The 15,360-nt window shown below is 33.2% G+C and overlaps 1 protein-coding gene across 3 annotated transcripts in view; it reads right to left on the bottom strand.

The window, feature by feature from the left end:
- LOC124372444 (acyl-CoA Delta-9 desaturase-like) overlaps nucleotides 1–15,360 on the bottom strand; it is a gene marked incomplete at its 3' end in the record, with an annotated part of 40,445 nt that overhangs the window by 11,639 nt on the left and 13,446 nt on the right. For 2 of the 3 annotated variants that reach the window (XM_046830846.1, XM_046830845.1), the window contains 2 exon segments: nucleotides 225–441; nucleotides 3,104–3,161. In XM_046830846.1, coding sequence (XP_046686802.1) covers nucleotides 225–441; nucleotides 3,104–3,109 — 223 coding nt within the window. 3 annotated transcript variants of the gene reach the window in all.

Genomic DNA, 15,360 nt, shown 5'->3' with positions numbered 1-15,360 from the left:
ATATGCCAAACATAATCTCTTCACAAAGTCAAAAATTTCAATTTACTTGAAATAAAATCCTAAAATTAGGTATTTAAAACCTTGAATTATTAATGTAAATTTACTAAAAAAAATTCAAAGACATTCTACAACATTTTACTGGACTCCATTTTGTATAGAAACACTAAGATATTTTTTCTCGCACTACAAGTACAAAAGACCAGATAAATTCAAGATGTACGCACCCCAGAGTGTCGTATACCACCGAGCAGCTGTAATCATGAGGAATATCCCATAGAGAGCACCACCATGCACAAACACCTGGGCTAGCAGATCAGGCCAGCGTATACGTGGTGTGTAGGGTGGCGTATGGCAGCATTGTGCGTCTCCACCCACCTCCGCACTACAGTCCGTGTCAGCCACCACCCGGTGACGTACTAGTGTCTTTGCCTGAGTCATGCTCTGCACAGGTATCAAGCAAACGGTTTAATGGAAACAAATTCACTAATTTTTTGACTGATTCATTAAAATAATATCAAAGGGAGGTATACCATGTGTGTGTGTGTGTATATATATATATGTAGAAAAAGGCCAACATATTAATATTGATTAACTATATTTCGCATTACGCTTCTTCAGGTCAAAACAACATAACGAAACACATAAAATAATCAAAAACATACATGTAAACAGATAAATAAATTAATAAGCATAATATTCTTGAAATGATAAACATATGTTCAGACTGTGGGTGTAAAGATGTGATGAGTGTCCAGATGATTCAAATTTATCGAAGATTTAATCCATAGGGGAATTTAGATTTTGTGACAATTTGACATGCTTGTTCTAAATTTCTTAATTTTGATGTATTTGAATTTTGTATTGATCGTATTGGTTTTACTGTATATAAATTTTCAAAAGATTCTTTGTGTATTTTACTATGAATAACTAATGGTTTTGATTCATCATTATGCTTAAAATCATAACGGTGACCTGTCATTCTTATTCTTAAATTATTTGTTGTGTAGAGCCGATGTAGTCTTTAGGACATAGTTTACACTGAATTTGATATACTACATTTTTTGTATCACATGTCAAATTTCCAATATTTTATTTATAATTATTTAATTCCTTATAATGAAGTCATTAGGTTACATAAATAATTTCTTTAATACAAGATCATATGGACAAGGGATGAACAGAATAAGTTTGTAAGACCACAAGCCATATAAGCCAATTAAATTATCTAGCCTGTCACATAAAAGAATTTCAGTATAAACTATTCTGGACAAATATTTATTGCCACAACAATTTACTAATAAATGTTGCACTACTATCAATCAATCTTAAAAGCCTACACAAGACTACGATTTAGAAAATTGTTTTAGAAAACATAAATATTTTTAATCAGTAGTAAGTTCTTTGCCAATGACGCAGTATAGCGGGTACAATGGTTATCGCAAGATAATCGGATCAAGCAATGTCGAGCGTGGCTGCTGCTTGGATGGGTGACCGCTGAGCGATCTTATCTTTGCAAGCAGCCCGCCTGCCCAGCCGTTGGTGGTGGTTTGGAAGTCACCTTTAAGCAGTTGGTCCCCAGGTTAACTGTTAGAAAGGTCTTTTTAACCCTAACTTCACCTGGTAAAATAAGACATCTTTACTTTTAAATGATTTCAACTAATCTTATGAAAAGTAATTTTTTTTATAAAATTAAAATGTACTTATAAAAAGTGTTTATAACAATGCATTGATTTAAACAATTAGGTTCTTTAAAAGACATAAAAAATGGCAAATTTGTCCTTGTTCAAAATGTGAACATACACTGGGGAAAGGATGGCCATATGGTTTAAGACACTGAACTTTTGAGGTTTTTGTAAGATATTGTTTAGTTTCAATTTGTGCATTGTTTGGAGCATTTTTATAAATACTGTCCACTTGTACTGCTCTGACTCTTCCCCTCATCCTGGTTAATCAGTTCTCTGTTATGTCTTTCTAAAACAATGATTTTAGCTGAAAAAAATCAATGAAACGTACTTACTGATAAGAATTCAAAGAATACTCAAACAGTTAAATAATGATACATGATCGTATTCACTATATCACTATCACTTGCCTCAGTACATGTACTTGGCTCAGGCGTCACATGTACTATTGCAACCAAATGGCTTCTAACTTTTACTATAAATGTACCATGATCTCAAAAGTTTTCATCCTCAGTTTTACTTTTCTCAATGAGCATAAATTACAAAAAATGATAAGTTTGATAAAAAAATACAACCTTCTATAACAACCAAAACAAACCTGAACCGTCAAAGAAATTATGGATAACAACACAAAATGGTGGAGAACGACAATGGTGCCAAACACAGTCTTTGATACCAATGGGTGTCTGATGCAATACAATAGTCAGCATTATTAGTCATATAAATTTTTATGACGACCAAAGTAGGTTTGTAATTCAGAACAGAATTCAACTATATTGCTACTGTAATGATTATGTACTTGAATAAAACTGCACTTATTTAAAATATATTGCTTTTCTAATCGAATTCCATGAACAAAACTCAGCATTGAAGTAAATTAAAACAGACAATACGTTATTATTTAGACAACGATTCATTTATATTTACAACTTTAATATGCTTAATTTTGTGTACAATAATTATGTATTTGATACTATTATTGTTCACTTCATTTCTATAACTTATGGATAAATCGAAAATAATTTTCAAACTTTAATCTACCAACGGATTTGCACTCCTCCTAAATAAAAATTTAAATTTATTAACAACTGAATTTAATTTAACAACAAACTGAATTTTTATTTTCTATACTCATTATTATTAGCATCATTAATGAGTTCTAAAATCACAATGGTTTAGAGTAAGTTTTTGTATACGTACATACAATTAAAATTTTAGATAATATTTCATAATGGATTATAAATGTTTTTATAAATATTGTACTGATCAAATTTACACAATACTTAGGAGTTACACCTTATGGAATGCATACGCCCAACTGTGCTAATTAGTTTGAACACAGAAGAAGTTGAAATAGATGAATCAAAACAGTTTATTTTCTTTGGTTAAACACAAAAACAAGTAACTGAGAATCTACTCACATTCATGGTGGGAGTGCTGCAAGTGTCATATCTGCTCAGTAACTCATAGCAGGTTTTCCTGTGAAGTAAAAACATTATCAGTATATCACAACTGCATCACGCTACCACAGACAGCTGATTACCACAGACAGCTGATAACAGCGATGCCAGTGCCAATGTACTGTCAATAGATAATTGATCACTCCGACACTAACCACGACAATGGCCTCTCCTTCCATAAATCTCTGTTGATCCAATCAATATAGTGTTTAACTTGAACTGGAACTTCCTTCCCTCGATCAAAGATAGATTACTTTTATCCTCTAATCATTCCATGACAACCTTGGGTGTGTATTTTTTTGGAATCATTAAAATAAATGTATTCTTAATTCTTCAATTTTGTAAATAGAGCCAAACTTGCTGGGTTAGAAACTAATACATCACTACCATTGATGGACCATTAAATGGATTTATTTAACTGTCAAACATGCAAGTTAGAAACAATAAAAAAATGTATATTTAATTTCAGCCCACAAAACAGTTAAGTATTATATAATATGAACCAAAATTGTTGAATTAATTATGTACAAAAAAATTACTGGTGTCAAAAATATCTTCCAACTGGACACGAAGAAATATAAAATAGCATTGAACACAAGTTTATTACTGAATGTGATGTATTTAAACGATCATCATTACTAATTACCTACTTTTGAATAAGACTCTACTGTGGGCGTTTCCATAGCACTGGAACTAAGTTAAATTTAGCTGACCGAGTGGGTGGATCCTAGCTGTCACAGTTTCTCGTCAAAAGTCAGAACACAGAAGACCCAGTTAGATTCGTTTATCACTGGACTGTTAATTACTGCCTCTGACGTCACTCAATCTTCTTAAAAACAATTTGGGTTCTGATATGTACCCACCATAATTTGTATCTAGTATCTCCTGTATTAAAGCCTTTATTTTTGCACTAGTAAACTTGTTACCAGTTAATTTTTTTTCTTCAATACCAAACAGGATATATATATATATATATAAAATATAATGTAAAGACTTCCGAGGGTTCTATAACAATTCTTCAAAAATACACAATTTTTAGGTAGCATTTACTGGTTGAAATAGTATTAAACTTCTAAACTATTGGTACTATTCTAAACCTCAAAAGAAAGCTACTATTTTGGATAATAGTTTGCTTGGTATACTAACAGTATAACTAGGATGTAAAAGAGCATCCATATGGTTTAATGGATAACATTTAAGCATTTGAAGAAGAAATTCCAATTTCAAATTCTTTGAAAGCTACATGCAGATTCTTTAAAATAGATTTTATGGTGAATTTGGAAACCTTAAAATATTGCTAATATTTTAAATTTAAGCTTGGCATATATATATATATATATATATATATATATATATATATATATATATATATATATATATATAGTAAACTATTTAATTTTGTGGTTTGTTTTGTTACAAAGTATAATTTTTGGAGATTTGAGTCCATTTACTCAGTAGAATTAGAGCATACTATGTCGACTTTTGTGCTATTCAAACGGTTTTCAGTACACTAATTTCACGTAGCCACTAAACAACCAATATATCAACTTTAAACCACTCTTTAAACATGTAAATTTTATAGAATATGTAAGTCAAAATTAAAAATTGAGCTCAAGAAGTTTGTATGACAACTATTGTACAATCCTTCAACTATGGTATATCCCACAAAGTCACTATAAATGTCAATAACTCGTAGGTAGATCTTTGCCTCTTTGTAAACCATTCCAGGCTACAGCACCCCTTTTCACTGTAAAGCAATTAATTCCTTCTGTGTTGCAGTCAAGCTTGTATCTGATCCAAGCCACACAAAGTCACTGGTGCATGCAGCGTTTAATGTAGTTCATTGAAATACAGTATCTACAAACTAAAGATAATCCCTACACCAGGTTCCAAGGGAAGCAGGGGCCACTATTCGTATATTTGATTCAGTGTTCATACTCTGTCTGAATAACATTAACATGTTGACACATTAGGGCATCGTGCTGAACACGACAGAGTAACAAAACAGGTACTATGGGCCATTATTTCTTTATTTGATTCAGTGTTCATAATCTGCGGTAATAACATTAACACATTGACAATGGTAGATCATTAGTGCATCATGCTGAATAGGACAAAGTAACAAAACAAGCCTTTCAAAATTAGTACTTAAATTTACTATATTTTGTGTAAAGGTTTTAGTAAAAATCTCCATAAAATTGAATTTTTTGAAATGCTGAAGTCAATTGGTTTAAATCTGTAACATTGAGCAAACTCTATTATAGATTACTCTGTGAATGCTATAAATTTTAATGTTATTCATAATATTCACACTGAAGGCATTGTGCTAAGTTGGTTTAAAGAATTTGATTGTAGCTTTCAAAGAATTTGAAATCAGAATCTATTCCACTGAATTATAAAATGTTGTCCATTAAACCACATGGATGCTCTTTAATTATACTGTATACCAATCAATATTTTGTGGGCAATATTAAAATATTATAATTTAGTATTATTGTGATTTAATACAATTATTAAACTCTTGTAGTTTTATATCCTACATAACAACCTATCATAAACAATGACTTGTTGTTAATACTTACTTCAATAAAATAGCACCACTTTATTGTTAGATAACTACTTACAATGATAATTCAATTCTCAAGATATTTATTCTGATCATGCTGACACAGGCATTACGTGATGTGAATTAATACGTACATGAATGATGACAGAGTACAAGGGCATCAAGACTAGTTACTTACTATTGGCAAAGTGTGACTCATAATTATGACTTGGACAATATTTTTGGCTGAGTGTTTAGTGAATCATTTTCCTGTTGCTAGAGAATGAAATCCAATTTGTTTGTTTGTATGCACTAAAAGTGTAAAAAAAAACTGACCTGGAGGCTTTGAATTTGGTCTGAAACTACCCTCTGCTACTCTACATCGGTATTTAAAACGGTACATATAAATTAATTAGAAGTTTACTGTGTTATGTTGTTTTTTTTTACGGGATTACTGTTAAAAATTGGGATGGACAGAGCATAGATCTCATGTATGGTAGTTCAAAAGTTTCTATTAATTCACTTTCCTGTTAACATCAGTTCAGTACAAATGTTTCATTGATTTTAAACTAACTTTGTTTAAAGACCTGGAGGCTTGGAATTAGGATTATTTTCAGAACAGGATAGTGCTACATACATGGAATTTACTACTTTACACAGTAAACAGCCATATATTCTTATTCAATTTGCATATTCTTAAGAGTCTTTAAAACATAGGAAACAGTTTCTACTACCTTAAAATCAATAGATGTTTTTCAATGAATAATGCAATTTTTATTTATTTGCATGATTTTTCAGATGCAAGCGAAGAAGAAGATATACCTGGAAATATTACAATAAATTTAGCCTTGTGCTCTTGAAACATTAATAGGCCTATAGTACATTTAAAATTAACTAACACAAGCAAGAAAGTAGCCAGGAAAATATTTTTGGGGGGGGGGAGGGAGGAGTCAAGACGACTGATATTTTCCTGTAGTGGACAGACTGTAAGACAAATGCAGTCCCTTAAAAAGTTCTTGACCCATTTCAATGTTGAGAACGATCTTTCAGCAGTACATGTCAGTAATATTGAATTATTTAAATAATAATAATAATCGTTTGCTAAAAACGTAATTGAAAATTTAGGGAGGATCCGAACCCTTTGGACCTCCTCGCTGGCTACATCCTTGACCACAAAGTTTAACAGGCTGATCATTCAGCATGGCCTCTCCCACCAGTTAATGACGAAAACATACTTCTGTGTTTGTACCTGTCTATTTGCATTAACGTATCGAGTGAATTAATGTGGAGGGCTGAAGTTTGGTTTGGAAAATCCACCTTTATAACCTCTGTAGTACAATTTAAAATGGTAAACATTGTTTAAGTTTTAACTCTCAGAGGCAGAATGTTGTCTGTTTTAGGGCAAACACAAAACCGCCCATGGTGACCCAAATTCTTACTTGTGTTTAAGACAAGTAAGAAAATGTACTTGTATGTTATTAACATATATCTCTTTATTCTAGTAGCATGTTCAGGAGGGACAGGGAGTCACTTCCCAAATTGTTTTAGAAAAAGCGTAACCTTGCGTGATTATCTTAAGGTAAACAATACGTTATACCTATAATACACAGTACTGTTAGTGTATCACATTAAAAAGAAAATTTAGTAAAATAGCAAATCATGAAGCGTGGTACAGAACACTATCAGTAAGTAAATAAGTGAATTTACAGACAAAAAAGAAGGGTGGTAGAGATTCTTGCCACAATATGATAGTTTGCAAGGCTTTGGCAAAGGTTGAATGTTAGATTGCTTACTAGAATAGTTGCTCAATCCAATTTATTTAGATGCTTCATCTTACGAGTTAAACAGACAAATTAATTTGTAACTTAAGACTTACAGAGATTCACTTAGTAAGAACTTCCAAGATGTAGAGGATCAAAGTTATATTACAGAAAATTAAAATTTTAACCTGTCAAGATGATTGCAACACAATATTCTAATATTAGAGGTAAAATGGACATTGACTGTTATGAGAACTTCAAGGATATTTGAAAAACTTTGACTAAGGATTTTAAGTTATTGAGGGCAGAGTAATAAAGGTTCAACAATTGCAACTAGTTCAGCAGCAGACATTGTTTGAATCATAATAATCGTAATTCAAACTCCAATTCTGTGAATACTTCTTTTCTCGTACATTTTAATGTAAATATTATAAAGATTTGTAGGAATGCACTTAGAATTTGATTTTTAAATGATTAAATCCATTACTTGCTTGCTGTGTATTACATATTATGTTTGTTTATTTTTCAGAACTTTTAAGAATGTGTTTGACCACCAATTACAAAGAAATGTAGTATCAAAAAAAATTGTTTTGTTTTGTATAATTTATAAAGCGTTTCTCAAAATATTCACTGTGTATTTTCAATACGTATTATTAAAAAGGGAACAGTTGGATATACTTCTGCCCATAAATATCCGTGGAGTAATGTTTTTGGGTCTCTCTGAACTCAAATCCCAGATAGACTACATCACTGCTTTTTTCTATTCAAGTATGGATGTTGTCTCGAAAGTAGAAAAAAAAAACATTTTGATGTATGTGTTTCATTACAGCCAATGTTTTGTTGAGCAACAGCAAAGATTGAAAAATTGGCCCAATCAATTCTAATTATTTTCTTATAACTTTTTTTACCTTCTGTACATACACATGGGGTCTTGAACATACATTCATTGGGAAGAAGCAACAAGAAGAAATAACTCACATTTAAATAACATGGGACCAACTGTAAAGAACACACAGGTCTTCCTAAAGACAAACAAACTATTACTCCTACCTATTTCAAACTTATGTTTAGACCAGCTGTAAAGAACACACAGGTCTTCCTAAGGACAAACAAACTATTACTCCTACCTATTTCAAACTTATGTTTAGACCAGCTGTAAAGAACACACAGGTCTTCCTAAGGACAAACAAACTATTACTCCTACCTATTTCAAACTTATGTTTAGACCAGCTGTAAAGAACACACAGGTCTTCATAAGGACAAACAAACTATTACTCCTACCTATTTCAAACTTATGTTTAGACCAGCTATAAAGAACACACAGGTCTTCCTAAGGACAAACAAACTATTACTCCTACCTATTTCAAACTTATGTTTAGACCAGCTGTAAAGAACACACAGGTCTTCCTTCCTAAGGACAAACAAACTATTACTCCTACCTATTTCAAACTTATGTTTAGACCAGCTGTAAAGAACACACAGGCCTTCCTAAGGACAAACAAACTATTACTCCTACCTATTTCAAACTTATGTTTAGACCAGCTGTAAAGAACACACAGGTCTTCCTAAGGACAAACAAACTATTACTCCTACCTATTTCAAACTAATGTTTAGACCAGCTGTAAAGAACACACAGGTCTTCCTAAGGACAAACAAACTATTACTCCTACCTATTTCAAACTTATGTTTAGACCAGCTGTAAAGAACACACAGGTCTTCCTAAGGACAAACAAACTATTACTCCTACCTATTTCAAACTTATGTTTAGACCAGCTGTAAAGAACACACAGGTCTTCCTAAGGACAAACAAACTATTACTCCTACCTATTTCAAACTTATGTTTATGTTTCAGAGACAAACTGTATTTAAATGCAACTTATTAATCCCCATAGTGCAGAAGTGATAATAAATTTATATTTTAATACATACACATTCTATGAAATAAATTTCAAATTCCATAAGAATGGTTTTTCCTAAACTTTTACATAAATAGGTTTCAGGGCCACAGAAATTGACTGGTAAACGATTCAGTGTGATTTTTTACTCCAAGAATACACTTTGATAATAAATATAAATATTTAATAAACAAAACATAAAACTTCGTAAAAGTTTTATATTGGGTTTATGCAAATTTGTTTAATTAAATAAACCAACTCATGTGATAAGTTATTTTCTTAAATTAGTTGGTTGGTTGATGGTTTTTCTATAAGTTAAACCTTTACAATAAGGATATTTTGGGTCCAGACATAATACCAATGCTTTAAGTTAGAAAACTTTTATTTAGTACAAAAGAATAATCTGGGAAATCAATTATCATTCTTCAGTTCTGATGATGCTGATGCTCTTCAGTGTGTCATATGTGGCTGATTCGGGGTGGCCTCTCAAATACTCGTTCAAATCCCCGGATTTCTCGGTCCAAAATATCAGACTCTAGTCCATTTTCACACCAAATAAACAACTATAATACAACGTTGATAGTTTATCATCACCAACTGCACTTGCAGGAAATGTCACGAAGTTGGGGTGATGTAGCAAATTTCGTCGCTAGAGATATGCGTGAAATTCGGAAACGATTCGTTGCTACCACCTAATTAAAGTTCCTTAGTTTTTATCTCGTGTGTGTTTCAAAGTGTGGATATAACATCTTGTATACATCATAACTTTCTTTTTTTGTGATGTTTGGGAAATATATGTATCCAATTCTGAAAAATAAAGAAAACAAATAATTACCAATACAGCGCTACCGTGGGCCAAACTGCAGTCCTGCATTGTGGGTCAGATGTCTGTACTGTAAGAACTTTCAGTACGAGACAACGATTGTACCGGTACGAAAGGTCGGTTTGGCACAAACAGCTAATAAACAAAATATCTTCTGATCTCTACTTTGAACTTTGACCTTCTCGAAAAACAAGCCTAGAATACGCCACGGCCACTTCAAAGGAATTTGCAAATTGCAATTCTGGGAAATGGATATATTTTTAAAACTACAATATTTTCTGCTTTCAAATAGTAGAGATGGTGGTTTATAAAATGAGATCCAAATTTACGTAAAATGTATGGTATAGAGAAACAACTACACAAAATACGACGTATGGAAAAAATATAAATTAGCGATCGTCTGTTAACATCTAACATCCACGCATAGACCAACAGACTACCCTGGCTTTGACAGATATAGTCATAAGAAATACGTACTTCAATGAAAGTATTATTTATAAATCACATTATGTTGTTACTGTATGTTTCTAAATATGTTTATACGCAACGAATACAAACACACGTTTTAACAATCGGTAATCTGCATACTGCCGATCAGTTGTCCACGAATAAACGCAGTAGACTCTCGACGACACGCCAAAAGATATATATAGAAAATACCAATTATAACTAAAACACTATTTTTAAACTACAGTAATTTGTTCATTTTGGTCATCTATCAACAGTGTTTCATGCAGAAAGTACAAACATGTGTTGGCAATCGGTAATTTGCGTAGTGGCGATCAGCTGTCGTCCGCTAATAGACTTATTTGGACTCAGCAATATCACTAGTTGTAATATTGTAAACTCGTGATTTTTCAATCGTATTTTTACCACTTTTGTCGATTTCGGGTTTGAGTGTAAAGTGCCGCGGTATCGAGTATCGGAATCGATCCATCCCTAGTACAGTTTCCAGGGACTTTGTAAAAATTCACACATAATCCACGCATGTTTTCCCGGAGCCCAAAATTCAGATTCTCATCGTTGGTAGCAGCCCTGATTACACACACACACACACACACACACACATATATATATATATATATATATATATATATATATATATATATATATATATATATATATATATAGCTCCGCGAAAGTATCATGGCTCCAAACATATCCCACTGCGGGCCAGTAAATGAAGAATGCATCAGACAGTATTCTGCTACGGAGGTTACAGAAGTGCGGTTAGTCGCGATCTGCAGAATAAATTGACTCTAGTAAAAAAAACACCTTCCATATGGTTTGCCTCCAGAATACGAGCATAAATAACGTTATCAATTACGGGGCTCATAAATATTTAGTGTTTGCCTTAAGATAGTGCAAGAATAGAATCGCCCCATCGCATCGCGACAACACATGATAGGCTGTGGTTCAAGTCACAACGTTCGTTAGATTAAAGTCATGAACTTAGAAACTACATGACGTATAGCTCTTCATACACGTTGGACTATTTGATTTTAATAGGTCGAATCGTCACTTGTGCGGTAAAGTCGTTGAGATAAATAGTTGATAGGAGTACTGATGGGATTTTCACCAGCCGTCGTCTAGCCAATGCCGCTCTACCACGAAAACCGTCGTGTGGTAGATTTGACCGGCTGGCTATCTGCAGACTGGCGATAATTTTATGCTGAGTTCACCATGGCTAGTAAATTTGCGCAATTACTGCCGCATAATGTGAAAAAGGTAAGCCATTTTACTGGCTACACCTGTTTGTATCGCTGGTTGTCGCGGAATCAATATGAAGTCAGTTCACAAACGGCAATGATGTCTCGGCAATGTTTATTATTGAAATTTGAATGTCCGACACTGGTTGCGGCAGCGGTCGCAAGAACTCTTGCGGCCGCCCGCTTGAGTAGTGATTATTACTATCGGACACAACACTTGCGCAACTTTTTGCCAGTGTAAACGCAGCTAGTTAAGTCGAGGTTTGGATATGAGCATGATATCAAAACACAACATCATTTTCTTTGTTTTGACCTATGTTATCTGACGACCAATCGAAACGTGTGTGTGAGGAGCAATCGTTCATTTATCAAACCTAGGCCTCGACCGCGATACGAGCAGTGGTGGAAGTTACAGCGGCGACTTAGTTTAATGTTTTTATTGTACATATGGAAAATAAATTCGACACCTGCCACGTCAGACTTGAGCTGTAGGACCTTACCACACGGTGCCGCTGATGCACCGCCAACTCCACACATTACATTTTTCTCATGCCGCTCAGTCCTAAATTCATTCTGTCATTGCTGTGCATCATGTAGGACCCAAGTCTTCTTCTCAGCTTCACTTGTTGTAAAAGAATCCACTGTTTCCTTATCCAAAAGGTGTTTTATCAGGTCTGGTAAAATCCAACTGACATTCTGGTGTACTAAAAAAACGGGTTACATCTCTTACCAAACCGTTTAACAGATGATCATATTTACCGAACCGAACTTTAAGCCTGTTTATAGGATGAACACTACATTTTATGCATGTGCAATCTAACACTCATCTTTTCATAATGCTATTTTCACGCAAGAATAAAGAGTTGAACAACTTTGTCACCGGAAACTTTATTTCGGTGACAGAATAAAACTAAAACACACGAACACAGTTTGTATCGCGGCCACTATCGCTCTGCCGCTTTACCGATTACAGCATGCCCCGTTCGTATAGTGGTCGAGTCCTGACAAGATCGGGCGCTCGACTTAATTGTCCAATGGATTGTTACGTGTTTGGGGTAGGTGCGACACAGGGGTAGAACTAACCAAAATAAACTCAACTCCTCAATCAACCGCAACCTTGGATCAACCGGAATCAGTCGGGGTTCGCGAACGGACCAACGCGTAAAATACGATGTTGAAAGATTCACCAGGTTTTGATTCAAAGAGCTGTCAAATTATTTCTTGATTTCATAAGTTCGTAGGGAAATTTTTTTTAAAGGTTTCCGGTTGTACAGGAAGTTTCTCTGATTATATCCAGTTTTTTAGCTACCCAGTAAGATTCCTAGTCATAGCCATTTTAAGTTCATGTATCCTAAAATTTTGTGCAATTATTTTTATTATCATACGTTATAATTATTTGTGCAGGCCAGTTGGGTTACAGTTCTGTTGAACTGTATTAAATAAAAATTAGTGTTATATAAAATAGTTAAAACTTTCTATGAAGTAATCATTGTTATTGTCATAACTTAATGAGCCATAACTAATGGCAGTTATCTTTGTTTGTCATTAAAGTGTTCTCTTTCCATGAAATCAATTGGTAGGGTTTTATTATCAATTACATTTAAACAATTTCCCTATATCTTGACTGTAAATGAGCAAAAGCTCTTGAAATAAACCAAGCTGACATGAGAGAACAAACAAGGAAGACTCGTGGAAAAAGTACACAACATTCTTTAAGTTCTGAGTTGACCTATTTCCATAGCAATCAAAATTATTCCTTAGAGAGACAGTTATTCAACATGTAGAATTTAAATTTAATCTCTTAGAATTATTAAACTAAGCAGTCTGTTGTGTACTAGCAGTTTCAAAAGTTTGTCCTGTTTCATCAAAACCACACGTGGGTTTTCTACGTTCCAAATAGATTAATTCACATAAACACTAGAAGCTTCAATAATTTGGGGTAAAGTAATACAGTGTGATGTGTAAACCAATACTAACTGATTTAAAATCAACCTTTAGCCTCCACCATGTAGGTTCGTAGGTGAATACAGACCTATTGTGACCTGTATTTTTAGTACAGTTTTAATAATTAGTGTTGTGTTTTGTTTTTTATTAAGTGCATGATTTAGAGTAAGGGAAGTTGACACACAACATGGTGGTTATGATTCCTGACACACACATGTCACAAAGCTCTTATATGATTTGTTTATTTGAACCTAGTTTGTAAATATGTGTTAGATTCGTTATTTACCTGAAGAAGAGATCAGATTGCAGATCTTGAAGTGTAGTGTTACAGATTATTTGTATCACTGAACAATAGCAAATGTCCAGAAAAATCCTGTTTCCTTTACAATCCTTCCATTGTCAAAAACAAATTTCAAACTAAAAATAATACTTTTTGTCTTTTTTTCATTTAAAAGAAATCCATTAGATATAAACCAATAATATATACCTTGTAAAGTTTCTTCGGACAATTTGGAAAGTTCACAAACGTTATTTGTAATTTTAAAATTTGTATAATCACATACAGTATTCGTTTAGCCGGCACTGAGTAAGCCAGATCATTTATACTGATTAAAAAGAGGAGTAGTCCAAGTACAGAGCCCTGTGGGGTCACCATGCTTTAAAGTAATTTCCTTGGAGGTTACACCATTGATGTTGACAATTTGTTGCCAATTATGTAAGTAGGACCTAAAATATTTTAGTAAAGGACCTGAAAAACTGTAATAATTTAGCTTAGTAATAAAATCACAATGGTCACGGGCCTTGTTCAGGGCACCTTATGTGACCTGAGTTAAGGTCCTATTTCAGATACCTGATTCATCTGCCTGAATAAATCATCAATTGTATCACAGGTTAGATCTAGTCTTTCTCAAACCAAAATGTATCTAAAAGGGAATTACTCTCCAAAAATTAATAACATTTTCCTAAACCAAAACTTTCACATTTTAGATAACACTGGATAAGTAGGACGATATCTCCCCAGTTGACCTTTTTTATATATCTGGGAGATTCTGGAAACTTTGTTGTCTTGGAAACACCCCTTCTTTTAATAACTGATTGATGATGATTTTGGTAAGTCACAAGAGGATTTACCAAACTAAATTCTTTTTTTTTTATAGATTGCTTAAAATTTCATGTGATATACTAATAACAATATAACAATATCAGCCAATTAAAACAAACATCTAGTCAATTTCATAGCTTATACGTAATGATGAGGCTGTATCAGTTGTAGTAAATAGTGGGACAGGTATAGCTATACTAACCAATTTACAATTTACCTCTAGACTCGTCCATAGTTTAGGGATAATGTTGAAACTGCAACAATACAGTATTTACAGTGAAATAAGTGTAAGAGAACACTGTTCTGTTGATCAAACATGCCCTCATATATATATATATATATATATAAAACTTTGTAAAATATAGGTACTCCGTAAACATATCAATGTGATTCACTTATCATAAGGTTGAGGAAGAAATGAACTAACAACCGTATTTCTT

The sequence above is a fragment of the Homalodisca vitripennis genome, unplaced genomic scaffold, assembly GCF_021130785.1.
Source record: "Homalodisca vitripennis isolate AUS2020 unplaced genomic scaffold, UT_GWSS_2.1 ScUCBcl_3225;HRSCAF=8615, whole genome shotgun sequence".
Classification (NCBI taxonomy): Eukaryota; Metazoa; Arthropoda; class Insecta; order Hemiptera; family Cicadellidae; genus Homalodisca; species Homalodisca vitripennis.
The sequence above is the reverse complement of the archived record's forward strand: the minus strand, read 5'-3'. Positions and strand labels throughout refer to the sequence as shown.